The following is a 19,766-nucleotide window of genomic DNA, read 5'->3' as shown; positions in this document are numbered from 1 at the left end:
AAAAAGAAAATTCAAAATTCAAAAATTCACAAAATTCAAGTCAGATTAAAAGGTCTACATAAAGAAAAGTTGAGAGAAGAGACCAGGCCCAGGAGTTGAGCACATTGCTTAACCCTGATGGGCCCCCAACTGCCTGTGAGACTTTCTCTTCCACGGCCATGGCTCACGGCACCCCTGGAGTCCTGCCAAGGATGGCCCTGCACCTGCTTTTCTCCTCTCCTCTGCTCAGCAAAGCTGAGCCAGAGACTCCCCAGGAGGAAGGAGTGGTCGGAGCCCTCAGAGCCCCTTCTCGTGGCACAAATAACCTGAGCAGAGCAGGAGGGGACCCCGAATGTTCTGAGCCCCTTGGAGGAGAAGCCACTCTGAGTGGGGCATTGTCCATCCGCACTTCGCTATTCTCACTGGGGCCTCCCAAGTTGGGAGATACTAAAGGGATTCCTGATTCTTGAGGGTCAAGAGTAAAGACTACACAGAGGGGCAGAGGGTACAGGCCTGCAACCTGCCATCAGGGGCTGTGCTCGGGTACTGGGCTGTCCCACGCTGGCAATGAGGACCGGCTCCATCAGTGGGGAGTGTGGGAGGTGTCAGCCTGGCACCTCAGAGGCCAGGGAAGGCTGTCTTTGGCATAATGAGCAAATGTCACTGCAGGCAGCGTTGCTGTTCGTTGTTTTAGTCACTTAGTCGTGTCCAACTCTTCTCAAGCCCATGGACTGCAGCTTGCCAGGCTTCTCTGTCCATGGGATTCTCCAGGCAAGAATACTGGAGTGGTTTGCCATGCCCTCCTCCAGGAGATGTTCCTGATCCAGGGATCGAATCTGCATCTCCTACACTGGCAGGCATATTCTTTACCACTGAGCCACCAGGGAAGCCCCACTACAGGCAGTAACTTCGTGCATTTACAGAAGCAAAAGCGTCAACCCTCAGGGCAAGCCTTTGGCTTGCAGAAGAAATCTTTGGCTTGGGCTTGGGGCCCTGCTCACCCCCACCCTGGGGAGGACACACTGGCCCTCCAGCAGCCTCACCCTGAGGAGGAGGGTCTGAAGGTCCTCACAGTGAGCCCACTGCTCAAAAATGCTGTCCAGGGTCTCGATGTACCAGGAGCCGCTCTTGGGATCCCTCCAGGAGACAAAGCCTGCAGAAAGAGAAAGGCTGAGCTTCGCTGGGGAGCCACCCTCCCAACGCAGGTGGGCCCGCCCCCAGACCTTGACTGATGTCCATAGCCCTCCAGAGCCTGCATCTCTGGGCTCTGCGTGATCTAATTTCATCCTCGCCACCACCCTGTGACTTTGGTTAGGGTTCTTGTTTTCCCAACAAGGCAATCCAGGCTTGGAGAGGTCAAGTGAGTCTTCCAAGGGATGAGAAAGAAGGAAACAAACATTTGTCACACCTGCTGTGTGCCAGGCACTGGGCTCAGCAGTGGGCCAGCCACCTTGTTAAAATCACCATGATGATCCCCAAGGTACAGTTAATATTCCCATTTTAAAGATGAGAAGACTGAGGCAGGGCCAGGACAAGGGTGAGGAGACTAAGGCACACCGAAACAAGGGTGCTTGCCTCCTTTCATTGTGCGTTCTAGGCACCTTGACTGCCTCGCCCTGAGCTGAAGCTCAGAGAGGTGAAGTAACTTACTCAGGGTCACAGAGGCAACGAAGCGGCAGAACCAAGACTCACACCCAGGTCTTTCCTTCACAGCACTGCTGCTTCCAGGGCAGATGAGCGGACTTGCCAGCTAGAAGGACGAGGTCTCCGGATCCGCTCACCTGGGAAGGTGGAGTAGGACACCAAGATGTCGCTGGGCGTGGGCAAACTAGACACGGCATCTGGCTCGTCAATGGAACGTGGGCCTTCCTGGAATGGGGTAGCATCCGCCTCAGGGTCGCTACTGGGGGTCTTATCTTCAGGGGAAGTGGACTCCACCTCAAACCCGTGGTCTTTCTGCTCTGCAGGAAGCGGAAACAGACTCAAGTTGTCAGTGAGACACCCAGACCAGGGCTCCCACTTCTCCGAGCCACCAGCCCTGAGAGGCCTGATCCCCTCTGGAGCCAGGGGCCTAGTGCCGGGCCAACATGAGCAGGAAGCCTCAACAGGAGCTTTACTTCTACTAAAACAAAATTTTTGCATGTTCATTAAATAAAGTAGGGGCGGGGGGGAGCCACAATGCAGACATTTTAAAAACAGCAAAATAAACCAGTTAGATGGTATACACGCCGAAGAACTGGAAACAGGTGTTCAAACAGGAACTTATGTAGCAACGGTCATCGTATTATTAACAACAGACAAAAGGCAGAAACCACTCATGTGTCCAGGGACAGATGAATGGAGGTATAAACATCCAATAGAATATTACTCAAGCTTAAAAAGGGATGAAATACTGCATCATAATACACTGTGGATGGGCCTCCAGAGTAGGCTAGGTGAAAGAAGCCAAATGTCAAAGGCCACATGATATCCTGTTTATATGAAGTATCCAGAAGAGGCAAATCCAGACAGAAGAACGCAGATTAGCTGTTGTTAGAAGGGGGAATGGAGGGACTGCTACCGGGTATGCAGTTTCTTTGGGAGGAAGATGAAATGTTCTAGAATTAGATGGTGATGGTGTTCCCACAACATTGTGACTGTACTGACAAACACTGAATTGAACAATTTTAAACAGTTAAAATGGCAAATTTTATTTTATGTCATTAAAGATCAAGTCACAGGCTTCCCTGCTGGCTCAGTGGTAAAGAATCAGTATGCCAATGCAGGAGACACAGGTTCAATCCCCGGTCTGGGAAGATCCCACACGTAACTGAGCCCGTGCACCACAACTGTCGAGCCTGTGCTCTGGAACCCGGGATAACTACTTCATAACTACTGAAGTCCAGACACCCTAGAGCCCAGCTGTGCAACAAGAGAGGCCACCTCAGTCGGAAGCCCATGCACCACAACTAGGGAGTGGTCCCCCACTCACTGCAACTGGAGAAAGCCTGTGTGCAGCCACAAAGACCCAGCACAGGCAAAAATCAAAAATAAAAACTCAAGTCACATCAGGGAGTTCCCTGGAGGGCCGGTGGTTGAGTTACCACACTTTTATTGCCAGGGGCAAGGGTTCGATCCCTGATCGAGGAACTAAGATCCCACGAGCTACACCACCAAAATGAGAGAAAGAAGGCACCTAAAAAGAGCTTCAGTAAAGACAGGCAGAGGGTGGAGTGGCCCAGAGGCTTCTGGAGCAGGCGGCTGTGACCCAGTCTCCCTTGTGAGAAGGGAGAACAGTCCTGCGGGGAGAAACCGCACCTGTCAGGCAGGTCCCAGGGCAGGAGACCGGGTTTGTGTGGCTGGATCCATGCTGGGTAACAGTAAGGAACGGGAAGACCATGGTTCATGGGACAGAGATAGGCCAGATGGCTCTGGAAACCCCACAATAGTAACCCCAATGTCGACTGACCTCTCACCTGAAGCTCAGAAACGTGGTAATCTGTGATCTCACGGCTAATATGCAGGGGACCAGGACTCCAGCCTACATTCTTCTGGCTCTCAGCTACCCTGCTGCTTCCCATGGGGGCCCCCCAAGGCTGCACGGGGGGCTTCTTAGGTCTGTGAAAACTGGACTGCTATCCCAGGTCACTGCTTCCGGTTGTCTTCTTGACCAAGATTCTGGAATCCAGCCTGGGTTCCGGGAATGACTTGAAGTGGGACGGGGAAGGGCACCTGGGATGGGAGCGTGGGGCTGTGGGTCCGCCCCGGGCAGCAGGGTGCAGTGGGGGAGGGGCACTTCAGCGAGGGGGATGCCCCAGGAAGGGCTGAAGGCGACGGGGCAGGCAGAGGGGCTGCCTCTGAAAATGGAGCAGAGACGATGGGCTCCGGGAGGGGAGGATGGGGGACAGAGGAAGAAGGGGGCCAGACAGGGGATACCGGCTGTGTCTCGACCCACGCGTCACCCTCCTACAAATCTGAGGGGAAGACCTCACCTACGGGTCATGCAGGTAAGGCACTGCTTTCTTCTTAAGGAGCCTCACTGACTCAAAACTCCTGGGAGGAAGCCTGACTTCCCATGAGCATAAACACAGTGGGAAGAGGAGCCGTTCCCTCAGGACATAAAATCCACAACCACTGTCGTCCATGATTCCTGTTTTCTGGCCTCTCAGCATGACCTCCAAAGTTCTGGAGGGGTCACCCCCAAACCTCAGGCCCCTCTGCTCTGGCCAAGGTCATCACACAGCTCACTCACTGACATTTCACACCAGAACTACTGACTCTGAGGTGCGTTCTTCCACCTTGGTGCCCACGCTCTCTCTTAATGACAGGGCAGATGACATTTAGAAGATTTTTAAATTGTTTTAAATTGCAACAACAGTGAATCTTAAAATAGCAACACGAGTCACCAAAAGCCAGGGCAGACCAGTTCAGAGACATGTAACAACAGGACACCTCACCAGACACTGGCAGAGATCCGCAGCCTTTGGGTATTTCTGGTTTCAGCTGATGGTGGCGCCCTCACGTGGCCACAGCGTTAAACACATGATACTAACGCATATATATGGAATTTAGAAAGATGGTAACAATAACCCTGTGTACGAGACAGCAAAAGAGACACTGATGTATAGATCAGTCTTATGGACTCTGTGGGAGAGGGAGAGGGTGGGGAGATTTGGGAGAATAGCATTGAAACATGTATAATATCATGTATGAAACGAGTCGCCAGTCCAGGTTCGATGCACGATACTGGATGCTTGGGGCTGGTGCACTGGGATGACCCAGAGGGAGGGTATGGGGAGGGAGGAGGGAGGAGGGTTCAGGATGGGGAACACAGGTATACCTGTGGTGGATTCATTTTGATATTTGGCGAAACTAATACAATATTGTAAAGTTTAAAAAAAAAAACAAAAACACAAGGGAGCGAAGCAGGGACCAGAATTTCAAATGCCATGCGTGGTAAGTCGCTTCAGTCATATCCGACTCTGTGCGACCCCATAGACGGCAGCCCACCAGGCTCCCCTGTCCCTGGGATTCTCCAGGCAAGAACATTGGAGTGGGTTGCCATTTCCTTCTCCAATGCATGAAAGTGAAAAGTGAAAGTGAAGTCACTCAGTCATGTCGGACTCTTAGCGACCCCATGGACTGCAGCCTACCAGGCTCCTCCGTCCATGGGATTTTCCAGGCAAGAGTACTGGAGTAGGGTGCCATCGCCTTCTCCGAATTTCAAAGGTGGCACCTTATTTACTGCTTTCCATCTCTGGAGTTCTCCTGTTCTCAGTTAATCTGTTTGGTTTAGTTTTTATTGGTGGAAGTCTACGTTACTTCAGATTTTGCTCACAGATATTTTTATATGGTTTTATTTCAAAGTCAAACAATTAGAATGCACAAAAGATGCACACATACTACAGGCGTTGTGTCAGGCAGGGGCCCAGCTGTAGGGCAGGTGGGACTACCTTGCCCTCAGAGGGCTGACCAAGGGATGAGGCCGTCTCAATACTAGGAGAAAGTGCTAAGGCAAGGGAAGAATAGGGGCTTCAGGAGAACAAGGGCCAGTGAACCCTGACTCTGTGCAAGGAAGGGGATATTCAGGGAAGACTTCCTGAAAGCAGTGACAATAAATTGTAACCAGAAGGATGGATGATTAAGAGTTGGCCAGGAGATAAGGCAGAGGGGTGGCACATAGGAAGGCTGAGGAGTAAGCCAGAGCCTGACATCCTAGGAAGCTTGAGCAGTGCTGGGGTGGGCACAGCATGCCAGGCAGGGGAGGCAAAGAGGTCAGGGCCAGTTCACCTGGAGATGACCTCATGTCCCATAATCCAGGACACACAATGTTCTTCTCTCTTCCCTCTTTTATTGTACAAGAAAACCAGGTAATGGTGAAGTGGGGCTCAGGTTTAAAATCAGGACATATAGCGAAGCTACAAACAATCTAAATAATCCTTAAAAATTACTGACTCCCTAATACCTAAGCCTTTGAGAATTCCAACAGTTAATCCGGCAGTGGCCTCCCTTTCTCTGTAACAGTGGCAGGGAGGCGGGTTGATGGAGGTCAGGAGAATGACAGGAGGTAAGAAAAATGAAAGAAGTTTCCTCTTTCCTCTGCGTTGTTTGTTTTCGCCAAGTCTGAGGTTGAAGTGGCCACAGTTGAATGATCCCCTGATGTTACAGCATCATGAGATCCAAACCTCTAAAAGTTATACAGAGTTCAGGCTACTCCTACTAGATGGAGGTGCCACTTTCGGACAGCAGTGACCATGTCTGGGACCCCCTGGATGCCTGGATCGACCTCTACTTTCCCACTAGCCTCATCGGCAGCGATGCCGAGGGCTGCTTACCTCCACCACAGGCCTGGATGAAGAAGAGCTTGGGCTTCCCTCTCAAGCTGGGGCAGCCAGTACCATTGAAAGTGTTCACAATTCTCTCGACGGACACAGGACATCCATCTGTGCCATAAACAGCCCCTGGGAACTGGAGGTGGCTGGCCTAGAAGACCAAGAACTCTGGTGACAAACCCAAGAAGTTACAGTAGGAATCCAATGGCCTGTTTGTGCAGAGGCTTTGTGGGGACCAAGCATTTAGAAGGTTCCACCGGGGGCACAAGGCTGAGTGAAACACAGCAGGTTGGTCCCGGGCAGCCTCAATTCCAAGGGTCTCAAACTCACATGCCTATAAGCACCAGATAGCCTAACTCAAGAACACTGGCCAGCTTCCTCTAGATTGGTTGTTCTCAAAATGTGGTCCCTGGACCAGCAGCATCAGCATCACCTGGAAACTTACAAGACATGCAAATTCCCACCCAGATTTCCCAAATCAGAAACCTGGGTAGTGGGGACCAGATATCTGGCCCTTCGGGTACCTCTGTTACAGCTACATTGAGAACGACTACTCTAAAGCAATTACTCTTAAACTTTGTGTTTACAGGGGTCTTGTCAAAGCACAGGCTCTGAATGAGAACTTAAATTCTCCTGAGCTGCCAGACGATGCCCATGCTGCCGTCCAGGGGCCGCGCTGTGAATGAAAGGACCAAAGTGGTGGCCCCAGCCCAGCCACAGGCCAGAATTTTGCTCTTTGAGGATAAGGGCCTGATGGGTCAGACCTTTGTGGTTTTTCAGGACAAGCTGAAAATCGTGACTTCTGTGCTACAGTTGCCAGTTTTGAAAACACTGTACAATCCATTGGGGTTGTTACCTCTGCTCTGTCCAGCCCCTCAACTCAAAAGATGAGGAAACTGAGGCCCAGAAAGGGGGAGAGCCTTGGCCACCATGACCCAGCACATTAGCGGTCAAGGCCAGAGTGGGTCCCAGCGTCCCAACTCACAGCCAGCAGCAAAGGGCCCAGAACAACACCCAGCAGGACCAAGACAGGAGCTGGGAGCTCTCGTAAGCTGTGCCCTGCTCAGAACAAAATCCAGCTTACCTCTTCCTGCCTCTCCCAGATGGTTTCTCCCAGGGTCACAGCCCTCCCACCCAGGCAGGAGGAGCACCCAACTCCTCAGAGGGCCAATTGGCTTCTGAGAAAACAGCAGGAGGTGGACAGGGCCCTGTGGCTCTTCCCACAAAGGCCAGGGTGTCTTGGACACAGGAAGGGACGAGGCTCCTGCAGGGCCTCTCGGGGCAGCCTTCCTGGCACCTGCTAGAGAAGGTGAGGCCACCTACCTGACAGCCGTGAGACAGGATGACCACCATGCAGCAGTCCAGAGCGCTGTGGTCCTGCCGCGCCAGCTGCATCAAAGCCTGGACCATTTGCTACAAGAGAGGGCCGTGGGTGAGCCCGACCACTGACGGATCAGGTCCTCATCCTGGGCCAGTCCCCTGCTCCCAGGGCCAGCAGTGAAGTTAGGACAGTCACAGTGATCACAAGAGAAGATAGGGGAAGAGATGCTGGGCTAGGCGCTCTTTATCTACTCCCACAATGTCCCTGCTGGCTCAGACGGTAACAATCTCCCTGCAATACAGGAGACCTGGATTCGATCTCTGGGCCGAGAAGACCCTGCAGGAGGAAATGGCAACCCACTTCAGTATTCTTGCCTGGAGAATTCCATGGGGCAGAGGAGCCTGGTGGGCTACAGTCCATGGAGTCACAAAGAGTCAGACATGACTGAGCGACTAACACTTACCTAATGCAACCCTAGGAGGTGAGGACAGTTCTCGCTTTATAGACAGAGAAGCTCAGGCTCGGGAGTCACACGGGGAGTGGGGGAGTCAGTCCTCAACCCGAGTCTCTGAGTCTGGAGCTCTCGCTGGTAACCACTGAGCCATACTGCCTCTTGCGGTCCTCCAGACTGAAGGGCTTGTCTTGGGGAGGCGCTGGCTTTCAGGGGCCCTCTTTAGGACACTACCCCACGAGCCCCCGTTTCTGTCCGTGCACAGGGCCTGTACCTTGGCAGTCAGGTCACATTTCACCTCCACCACAAACTGCAGCAGGTGGAAGCGTCGCCGCATCCTCTCACAGTCGATGTTGGAGCCCGTGCGGGCCCTGAGCCCCGACTCGCGGCAGAAGTTCACGTTGTTGATGATCAGGCAGTGGCCACAGGGGTCTGCATTCAAGACATAGGCCTGCCCAAGCAGAGGGAGCAGCATAAACCAGGGTCTCGCTGCACTCCTCAGGAGAGAAGGCGACCCCCTGCGTCTCACCCACGGGAGGACAGTCTGGAGAGACGGGACAGAGCCCGCAGTCTGCCTCACTCTGAAGATTAGCTCCCCTCAGAGTACTCAGGATGGAACAGCTAGCTGAGAAATCCAGCTGCCCTAGACACTGACCCCCAAAGGACCAACAGGCCGCCCAGTCCTGGAGAGTACTGACAATCACGTGATCAGCTCTGCTGGCAGACTCCTGCCCAAGGCACCCTTGGAGAGTCTGAGGCCACTTCCTCTCAAGGTTCAGTGTTTCTCTAGAAATTCTCTCTCACAGCAGCCTGGGGTTTTTTGCTGCTGTTGTTTATGGCACTCTACATTCTACACTACTATGGCACTCTACACTCTACATCTACCCTATTTACACTTATATATTTCTTTGTGTGACTAGTCTCCGCTAGGCTGATGGCTCCACGAGTGCTAGAAACTTGAGTGGCTGGTTCCCAGGTGTCCTAGTGCGAAGTCCAGGCTGACACAGGGGAGTCACACAATAAATACTGTGACAGACAGGCAGTGACTTGGTCCAGGGTGGGTGCCACAGCCGATTCTCATACTGACCCCTCCTTAGAGCTAACCCAGCTTCACAGATGAGGAAAGAGCAGGGTGAGACAGTCTGCTTCAGGAGAGCTGTACCAGGGTCAGGGCGCTGTAGGGGGCCCAGGACTGAGCTGGGCTGAGCTCCTGGGGCTCCTGACACAGCTGCAGGAAGGACCTGGGAAGCAGAGAGCAGACGAGCCGAAAGCCAACACAATCGGCCCCAAATGACATGAAGACTCACCAGATCGGCATTTCCCTTGGCTCTGTCCTGAGGACCTGGAGAGAGAAAGAGGGAAGACGTGAATGTCAGGGTCCAGCAGGGAAGGGACAAGGGACCCTGTGAGGACACGTCCCACAGAAACGCAGAAGAGCAGGAACTCAGGAACTCCCGGGGACTGCTGGTGAAGTCAAGTGGCACAGCCACCTTGGGGAACTATTTAAAGTTTCCAAGGGTTTCCCTGGTGGTACAGTGGGTAAGAATCCACCTGCCAACGCAGGGGACACAGGTTTGATCCCTGGGATGCCCCACAATGACTGAGGACTAGACCCCATGCTCCGCAACAAGAGAAGCACCGCAATGAGAAGCCCGTGCACCGCAAGGAAGAGTAGCGCCTGCTTGCCTCAACTAGAGAAAGCCCATGCACAGCAATGAAGACCCAGCACAGCCAAAAGTAATAAATAATTTTTTTAAAGACATTAAAAAAAAAAAAGAAGTTTCCAATAAGGTTGAACACACACCTACTGTCTGACCAGCAACTCTACTCTCAAGTACAGAGCCAAGAGAAACGAGCACAGTGGGCACCAAACAACTTGGCCATGAATGATCCTCAAAGCCTTATTCACACTCCCCAAACTAGAAACAACCCAAACATCCAGCAGCAAGTGGATGCGTAAGCCCACTGTGACACAACTATACAAAGGGACACGACAGAGCTTAAAAAGGAGGAGGTACGTGCAACGCCACGGATAACTGCCAAACACCATTCCGAGTTTTTAAACAGCCAGCAGAGTGCATACGGTGTGATTCCATTTATGTGAAATTCTAGAACAGAGAGACATAGGGACGCTCCAGGTCTGTTCCTTCTCTGTGGGATCCATGGAGCCCAGCACACAGTAAAGTGAAAGTCGCTCGGTCGTGTCCAACTCTTTGCAACCCCATGGTCTATACAGTCCACGGAATTCCAGCACACACCAAATAGCTGAAGAATGAATAAATGAGTAAAGGTGTGATTTTTCTTTCCGTATCAAAAAAGTTTTCATTTCAATTAGCAAGAAGTCAACTGACCACCAGCCTCCAAGGTTATGGGACTTTTTATTTTTTAAATAAATAGACATTGACCATCACCCAGTCATGCCAGAGACTATACTCATGATCCAACCATAGTGCCATTCATCGCTCAGAGCTGGCATGGACCTTGTTAGGAGCTATTCTTTTGCCAGTTTAAAAATCATGCCATAAATGCATTTACATTCCATCTTTTAAATTAAAAACAGTTTTACCTATCCTGAAGACTCCCATTAGACCACAGATTTAATTCTTAAACAACTGCTCATTTCCAAAATTCCACTGCACTCCCAAAAATACCATTATCTACTACATATCCAGACATGAGAATTGGACCATAAAGCAGGCTGAGAACTGAAGAACTGGTGCTTTTGAATTGTGCTGTTGGAGAAGACTCTTGAGAGTCTCTTGGACTGCAAGGAGATCAAACCAGTCAATCCTAAAGGAAATCAACTCTGAATATTCATTGGAAGGACTGATGCTGAAGTGGAAGCTCCATACTCTGGCCACCTGATGCAAAGAGCCAACTCATTGGAAAAGACCCTGATGCTGGGAAAGATTGAGGGCAAAAGGAGAGGAGGCAGAAGAGGATGAAATTAGATACTGACTCAATGGACATGAACCTGAGCAAACTTGGGGAGATAATGAAGGACAGGGGAGCCTGGTGCGCTGCAGTCCATGGGGTCACAGAGAGTCGAACATGACTTAGCGACTGAACAACAGCAGCAACCAATGCTGAAGAATGTGTTTATTTCCTGAACTGGCAGTAATGATCCACAAAGTGAGAGAGTAACACCATCAAAACGGCAGAATTCTCCAAAAGAACATTGATTTTTGACAATTACCTACAGATAAGAATGCCTTTGTGGAAGTCCAAGAATCTAGCAGAGAAGTTGTAGTATACTGATGGTGCAAAATTCTAATTACATAGGACACATTGAAGAATAAAGACTAGAGGAGATTGCTCCTTCTTCAAAGACAGCAACACAAGACTTTGAGGAATATGAAAAACTAAGGAAACAAGATCCCACCAAAAACACACAATGGAAATCTATGATTTGCCCAATAAAGAATTCAAAATTGTTGTTAAGGAAGCTAAGTGAGCTATAAGAAAACATAGAAAGACAATATATATACCCACAAGTGGAACTGCTGGATCATATAGTATTACTATTTTTTTTTCAAGTATTAGGGCTTCCCAGGGACAATGCAGGAGACCTGGGTTCAGTCCCTGGGTTGGGAAGACCCCTGAAGAAGGGAATGGCTACCCACTCTGGTATTCTGGCCTGGAAAATTCCAGGGACTGTATGGTCAATGGGGTCACAAAGAGTTGGACACGACTGGGCGACTTTCACTTTCACACCTGAAAGCTGCTGAGCAAGTAAATCTTAAATGTTCTCACCACATATACAAAAAAAAGTGTTAATTATGTGAGCTGATGGATGTGTGGTCATTTTTCCATAATACATCCAAGTATCGAATCATCACCTTAAACTTACACAATGTGTTATACGTCAATTATATCTCAATGAAGATGGAAAATTTTTTTTCAATTTTTACCTAAAAAAAAATCTACTAAGCAAAACGGTTGCTCTTGAGAGGTCCATAGGCCACAGCGACATGTAGAGGGAGTAAACTGACAAAGGCACCGAAAGAAAGAGGTGGGGAGGGGGTCCCCTAGTGCTCCAGTGGTTGCCCTGAGTTCATTCCAGGAAGATCCCACGTGCCTCGGGGCGACTAAGCCCATGTGCCAAAACTACTGAAGCTCGAACCCAGGGCCCATGCTCCGCAACAAGAGAAGTCACTGCAATAAGAAGAGTAGGCCTCACTTGCTGCAACTAGAGAAAGCCCGAGTGCAAGACCCAGCACAGCCAAATAAGTAGTTTTTAAAAAAGGAAAGAAAAGAGGTAAGGAAGGCTCCAGGCAGCAGTCACTGCACTAACAAAGGCAAGGAGGGGTTCTAGTCCCACACGGAGGATAGAGTAGTCAGATATAACATGCATGAAACCCATTTCTCCCAAAATGACAGCTTCCAAGGGGACAAGAAGCACATATGGGCAAATGTGTCTGCAAAAGAATCAGTCATAGCCTGAGCATCGCTGAGCACATGCCCATGGCTCCAGCAGAGACAGAAGGCGGGAAACACACCCCCTCTGCTGCCCAAGGGAAGGAAGGGTAGATGTCCTAGTGCTGGGCCTAGGCAACACAAATCACACACAGAGCACTTCCCCGGTCATCCAGTGGCTGAGACTCCAAGCTCCCAATGCAAGGGGCCTAGGTTCGATCCCTGGTGGGGGAACTTGATCCCACGTGACACAACTAAAGATCCCACATGCCATACTCAGTTAAGTTAACCATTAGTACTAATATTATTATCAGCATCCATACCATGGCAATGGCCAACTGGGCAACCATGAAATAGAAAGTGCTAGGTCTCCACATGCTGCCATGGAAACAAAGCCCTAAGAAAAAACCACATGCACATCAACAAGAGAATGGGTAAATAAACCGTGGACAATTCAGAATAAGAACTAGCTCACAATGAAACAGAATTAACTTCTGATACACACAACAGCATGAGTGAATTTCACAAATATAATGATTGCAAGAGAAGCCAGACTCAGAGAGTACATAGGATTTCATTTGCACTGAAGTTCAAGGACAAGCAAAAGGCATCTGTGGCAACAGAGGTCAAAATAGTGATTCCTTTGGAAGGGGGAAGAATGGGAATAGACTGGAAAGAAGTACAAGAGAGTCTTAAAGGACACCAGAATGCTCTATATGGTAATAATCTGGAGCGTGGTTATCTGTGGCTGCTGTTTAGTCGCTAAGTCATGTCCAGCTTTTTGCAGTCTCATGGACTGCAACCCGCCAGTTCTCCATCCATGGGGTCTCCCAGGCAAGAACACTGGAGTGGGTTGCCATTTCCTTCTCTGGGGATCTTCCCCACCCAGGGATCAAATCCACACCTCCTGCAGTCGCAGGCGGATTTTTTACCGCTGAGCCACCAGGGAAGCCCAATTGGTAAAAACCATCCAGCTGCAGCCTTTGGATTTATGTATTTTACTGGATGTAGCTTTGTGACCATAGGCAATTACTTCACCTCCCTGGGTCGTGGGTTCCTCATCAACAAGAATGGGTCTAATGATGCCCCGCCTTGCAGGGTTGTTGTGAGGAGAAGAGGTAAGGGTATGTACAGCACCTACTTGAGACAGACTCTAATAGACGCCTCCTTCCTGCCCTCAAGCTTGCGCTAGTCCACTTGATTCACCTGGACCCAAAGGCAAATCACAAACACTAGATCGATCTGGAAACACTGACCAAAGCCCATGATGTGAAAACCAGACTTCAACACATGCTTTTCAGAGGAGGGGCTCTCCTGAACCCCTACCGGAATATTCCACCCATCCCCTATGAGTACTCAGAAAGACAACACCAAAATTAAGTTATGAAGCTCACGCTACCCAGCTGTACCACTGGTCACTTGTCAATGACCGCTTGGTACTCCCACCCACCACCCCCTCTTGGTACTCACAGACATCAGTGAATCCTCCAGAACCAGCGTCCACTGCCCTGGGTACCTCTGGTCTGAGAACCTCAGGCCTGAGCTTGGCTGGCCAGAGCTCCTCCGGCCCCAGCACCACTGGAGCGAGTTTTCCTTGGCTCGGCTTTGATGGGTCCTGCTTCATCACTCTCGGTTCCCCGGGTTTGAGGCCCTCTGGTCCAAGTACCACCGGCTTGAGATCCAGGGGTCTGATGGCCTCCACATCCTGTTTTGCTGCTTGTCTGCTGGTCTTCAATAATGAAGCCAGAGTGTCCTGGCCTGTGTCCTCCAAGCAGGAGATGAACAAAGGAAGGGCCTGACTCCCTCGAGTCTCTAGATCTAGGATTAGCTGCCTGGCCTGATCGCGCCGAGATCCTGAGCCTGCCCTCTGTTTGGAAAGAAAGACATGTCATTATTATCTACACACTTTGCTTTGATTCTTACCCTGACCCCCAATTCCCATCTACCTAAATCTAAACAATCAGGTACATGGGCAAAAATTGAGCCTGAGGTTACTCTGAGCATAGGCCACCTGCCAGTCTTCATTTATCTATTCAGTCTCTATGTTGGGGATGTCTACTGTGTGCCCAGAATGGGCCAAGTGCTGAAAATGCAGGAGAGAACAGTCTGTCTTCGTGGAGTGACTTCTAACGGAAGATGTAAACAGGAGTTCCCCTGGTTGTCCAGTGGTTAGGAGTCTGCCTGCCAATGGAGAGGACACAGGTTCAATCCCTGGTCCAGGAACTAAGATCCCACATGCCACAGGGCAACTGAGCTTGTATGCCACAGTTACTGAAGCCCACATGCCCTAGAGCCTGTGCTCCACCACTAGATAAGCCACTGCAATGAGAAGCCCGTGCACCGCAACTGGAGAGTAGCCCCCACTTGCCACAACTAGAAAAAGTCATGCATAACAAGAAGCCCGTGAACAGCAGGGAGAGGTCTCAGCCCGTGAGCTCCACTGCAGCCAAAAACAAAAACTGATAAATAATGGGGAAAGGAAAAAAAAGACAAGACAATGACACGGCAAGGACAGAAATGCCAGAAGGAAAATCACATGGGGCTGGAAGGGTACAGGTGTACTCAACCCAGACTTGAGAAATCAGGGAAGCCTCCAAGGAGGGGCTAGCTTGCCTGAGCCCCCAGAACACTAAGAAAGGAATAGTGAATTCAGAGAAACGGGAGATTAAGTTGAGTGGGAGAGAGATCTTTGCACAGCCAGGCCAAGAAAGCTGTGAGAGCTACATAAGAGCTTTAAGAAAGAAGCGACAGTGTCCGATCTGCCTTTTAAAAAACTCAACCTGGGGGCAAAGTGGACAATGGCAGGGAGTGGCCACAGCCAAGTTCCGTGGTGGCAAAGACTTGCAGCTGGAATGGAGAAAAGTCAGAGGACAGACAAAAGAAATAAGGAGGGGAAATCCACAAGACTTGGGCATTGGTTGGGCGGACTGTGAAGTTGCAGGAGTGGTTGAGGTTGACAAGTGTTGGGATGGTGAGATCAGAGGAGACAGGGAGCAGGGGGAAGATGCTGGTTATCTGCTGGTTCTCCTTTGAGGCCTAACTCTGGGCAAGTTCCACAGGGATAAGACACCACCCTGTGCGCAAATATCCTACAGCAGTGTGATCCAAGAGAATTTTTCATGACAAAGGAAATCTTTATCTGAGCTGTCCAAAATGGCAGCCATTAGCCACATGTAGCTACTGAGCACTTGGGTCATGTGACTAAGGAACTGCCTTTTCTGGGTTCAATTTTAATTACTTATATTTACATTTAAATAGCCACATGTGACTAATGGACACTCCACTGAGTAGCACGTGCTTCAGTCAAGTCCAGCTCTTTGCAACCCTATGGACTGTAGCCTGCCATGAGATTTTTCAGGCAAGAATACTGGAGTGGGTTGCTATTTCCTTCTCCAGGGGGTCTTCTTGACCCAGGGACTAAACCTGTGTCTCTTATGTCTCCTGCACTGGCAGGTCATTTCTTTACCATTAGCACCACCTGGGAAGCTCCTTGAATAGCACATATTTGTACTATCACTGAGATGATTGATTTTCATTAGCGAAACTTAGCTACGTGACTACTTTTCTACAAGTAAGTCATGGGGTTTTGATTTCTCTCAATGTTTACAAACACTCACAGACACGTGTTAAACACATCATTTCATTTAGTCCTCCTCAACAACCTTGTAAAGAGGTTAAATTACAATTACCCCCACCTTAAGGATGAAGGAAACTGAGTCTAAGAAAGTTGCTGCAACTTGCTAATATGTAATATGTCACAGAGCCAGGATGACAGCCCAGATCCACGTGGTTCTGCCATACTAGGAGTGGTAAAACGGTGGCCCATTGTTCATAACACATTCTTTAAAAATTCTGAATTTGTTGCTAACATTTATTTTTAATTTTATATTGGAGTATATTTGATAATACTGTCTTAGTTTCAGATATACAACAAAGTGATTCAGTTATACAAGGATCTATTCTTTTTCATGTACCAGACCACCTTATCTGCCTCCTGAGAAACCTGTAGGCAACAGTTAGAACCAGACATACAACAGAACTGGTTCAGAATTGGGAAAGGAATACATCAAGGTTTATATGGTCACCCTGCTTATTTAAATTCTGTGCAGAGTACATCATGTGAAATGCCAGGCTGGATGAAGCACAAGCTGGAATCAAGAGTGCCAGGAGAAATTTCAACAACCTCAAATATGTAGATGATACCACTCTAATGGCAGAAAGTGAAGAGGACTAAAGAGCCTCTTGATGAAGGTGAAAGAGGAGAGTGAAAAAGCTGGCTTAAAACTCAACATTCAAAAAACTAAGATCATTGCATCCAGTCCCATCACTTCATGGCAAATAGATGGGGAAAAAATAGAAACAATGGCAGATTTTATTTTCTTGGACTCCAAAATCACTACGGACAGTGACTGCAGCCATCAGATTAAAAGATGCTTGCTCCTTGGAAAAAAAAAAACTATGATAAACCTGCTGCTACTGCTAAGTCACTTCAGTCGTGTCCGACTCTGTGCGACCCCATGGATGGCAACCTACCAGGCTCCTCCATCCATGGGATTTGCCAGGCAAGAGTACTGGGGTGGGGTGCCATCGCCTTCTCTGATGACAAACCTAGAGAGAGCATTAAAAAGCAGAGGTCTATATAGTCAAAGCTATGGTCTTTCCAGTAGTCATGTATGGATGTGAGAGTTGGACCACAAAGAATTGATGCTTTCAAACTGTGTTGCTGGAGAAGACTCTTGAGAGTCCCTTGGACTTCAAGGAGATCAAACCAGTCAATCCTAAAGGAAATCAACCATGAATATTCATTGGAAGGACTGATGTTCAAGCTGAAACTCCAATACTGTGACCACCTGATGCAAAGAGCCAGCTCATTGGAAAAGATCCTGATGCTGGGAAAGATTGAAGGCAGGAGGAGAAGGGAGTGACAGAGGATGAGATGGTTGGATGGCATCACTGACTCATGAGATGGTTGGATGGCATCATGAATTTGAACAAACTCTGGGAGATAGCGAAGGACAGGGAAGCCTGGGGTGTTGTAGTCCATGGGGTCACAAAGGGTCAGACACAACTTAGCAACTGAACAACAACAACAATTCTTTTTAAAATTGGTTTTCCCTTTGGGTTATCACAGATTATTGAGCAGAGTTCCCTGTGCTATTTTTGCTAACGTGTAAAATCAGGAAACAGGAATTCCCTGGTGATCCAGTGGTTAAAATTCCTCACTTTCACTGAAAGGGCCTGGGTTCAACCCCTGGTCAGGGAACTAAGATCCTGCAAGCCTCAGGGCGTGGCCAAAAGACCAAAATAATTTCCCACTTGAAATTGCAACCCACTCCAGTATTCTTGCCTGGAGAATCCCATGGACAAAGGAGCCTGGGCTACAGTCCATGGGGTTCCAAAGGGACAGACATGACTGAGCGACTAACACTTTCACTTTTCTCAATATAAAAGATCTGGCAACACTGGGCCAGCATTCTTGTATGATCATACTCAGCTGGAGTCGGAGGGCAGGGCAGAGGCTGCCCATTCTAGTGCCCACCTATTGTGCCTCCAAGCACATTCAAGTTTATCACTCCTGTGAATGTTCCTGGTAGCAAGCATAAGGCCTCAAATTATTTCCACTCCTTAGTACACAGCAGATGCTCATAAGACTTCTCTTAATATTATACATTGGTGACTTCCCATATGATATTTGTCCTATTAAAGACTTCCTCAGTGGTCAGGCCAAGTTCCTGGATGACGCAGAAACTGGCCTGCAAGCAGCCTACAGGGCGCTATGCAAGAGCCTCTAGGAAGCCACACATTCCCACTGTATCTCCTGGTAAGAAATACATCCTGTTCCCTCCTGACCTCACAGGCCTGTGATGAGGGTCAAATACGACAAAGATATGACAGTGCTTTTAATGAGAACCTCAGGGACTTTCCTGGTGGTCCAGTGGTTGGGGATCCACCTGCCAATGCTGGGGACATGGGTTTGATTCCTGGTCCGGGAGGATCCCACATGCTGCAGGGCAACTGGACCCATGCTCTCCAACTACGGAGCCAGCAGTCTAGAGCCCTTGAGCTGCAACAAGAGAAGCCACTGAAATGAGAAGCTCACCCACTGCAACTAGAATGTAGGCCCACTTGCCACAACTAGAGAGAGCCTGTGAGTAGTAACAAAGACCCAGAACAGCCAAAAATAAATGCTTTTAAAGAGAACCTCAAATGTTTGATTTTATTATTCTCTTCATTATCTGCAGTAGGCCCCTCATCTCTAAACCCCTTAAAAGACACATAATACACGAGGGGCTGGCCAAGGAGGACAGGGCAAAGACAGGTACCATCTGATGTGTCCTCATTCTGTGCCTGAAGCTTTTCTGTTTCACAACCCTTATCTCTTTTAGCCCTCACGGCAATATGACATTTTTCCCATTTCACAGCATGGGAAACTGAGGCTCAAAGAGGGTACAGTGCCAGGCAGTCAGACCTCCCTAGTGGGTGCTCTGAACCTCCACCTTCGTGCATGCTCAGAAGCTCAGTCATGTCTAACTCTTTGGGAACCTCATGGACTGTAGCCCACCAGGCTCCTCTGTCCAGGTGATTTCCCAGGCAAGAATACTGGGGTGAGTTCCTTCTCTAGGGGCTCTTCCCCACCCAAGGTTCAAATCCATGTCTCCTACCTTAGAGGTGGATTCTTTACCACTGAGCCACCTGAGAAGCCAGAACCTCCACCCCAGAGGAGGAAAAAACAGGTATGCCTCTAGACAGGCATCCAGCACTGCAGCGGTTCACAGGTGTACTCTGCTCGTGCAAGGCGTGTAATCGCTTTAGCAAACCCTCAAAAAGGTGTTTGGGGGTTGTTTGGTTCCTCTGGGAAATTTAGCAGGCTCGACGCCCTGGGGGAAAACGGGGTTCCCTCACGATGGTTCCCCAAAGGGAAGGGGTACTGTGTGGCACAGACCGCGGGGTGGGGGGGACGCGACGGGGGGAGGCGAGGGCGGGAGCCGGGCCATTAAGTCACGATGTGGCTTCAGCAACCCTCTCCGCGCGGCCTCGCAGTCCCCAACTGTGACCTGAAGTCTGCGCTGCGCGGGAAGCTGGGGACCGTACCTGAATGTCCTCGATCATGTCGGGAGTGAAGAGCTCGCGACTCAGCAGAGCGTCCCAAAGCGAGGCAACCTGCAGCTCACCGACCAGCCGCACCCGGTACCGCCGCAGGAGCAGCCGGTCAGCCTCGTTCATGGCGAACAGACGGCCGGGACCCCCGTAGCCTCTGTCCGCTTCCGGGCTTCGGCCGCCGCGCCCC

At 49.8% G+C, this 19,766-nt stretch overlaps 1 protein-coding gene across 2 annotated transcripts in view; it reads right to left on the bottom strand.

Moving 5' to 3' along the window:
- Positions 1 to 19,766, bottom strand: part of CASP9 (caspase 9) — a 22,800-nt gene extending 3,034 nt beyond the window's left edge. Inside the window, exons 1-9 of one of the 2 annotated variants that reach the window (NM_001205504.2) lie at positions 19,571 to 19,702; positions 14,181 to 14,345; positions 13,949 to 14,093; positions 9,370 to 9,404; positions 8,337 to 8,513; positions 7,614 to 7,703; positions 6,294 to 6,441; positions 1,761 to 1,940; positions 1,023 to 1,132 (exon numbers count right to left, since the gene is read on the bottom strand). In NM_001205504.2, the coding sequence (NP_001192433.2) occupies positions 1,023 to 1,132; positions 1,761 to 1,940; positions 6,294 to 6,441; positions 7,614 to 7,703; positions 8,337 to 8,513; positions 9,370 to 9,404; positions 13,949 to 14,093; positions 14,181 to 14,345; positions 19,571 to 19,702 (1,182 nt within the window). Of the gene's footprint in view, positions 1 to 1,022; positions 1,133 to 1,760; positions 1,941 to 6,293; positions 6,442 to 7,613; positions 7,704 to 8,336; positions 8,514 to 9,369; positions 9,405 to 13,948; positions 14,346 to 19,570 lie in introns of both variants that reach the window. The other variant, XM_005217016.5, reaches the window with a different exon arrangement.

The sequence above is a fragment of the Bos taurus genome, chromosome 16, assembly GCF_002263795.3.
Source record: "Bos taurus isolate L1 Dominette 01449 registration number 42190680 breed Hereford chromosome 16, ARS-UCD2.0, whole genome shotgun sequence".
Classification (NCBI taxonomy): Eukaryota; Metazoa; Chordata; class Mammalia; order Artiodactyla; family Bovidae; genus Bos; species Bos taurus.
Note: the sequence above shows the minus strand (reverse complement) of the source record. Positions and strands in the feature narration are given on the sequence as shown.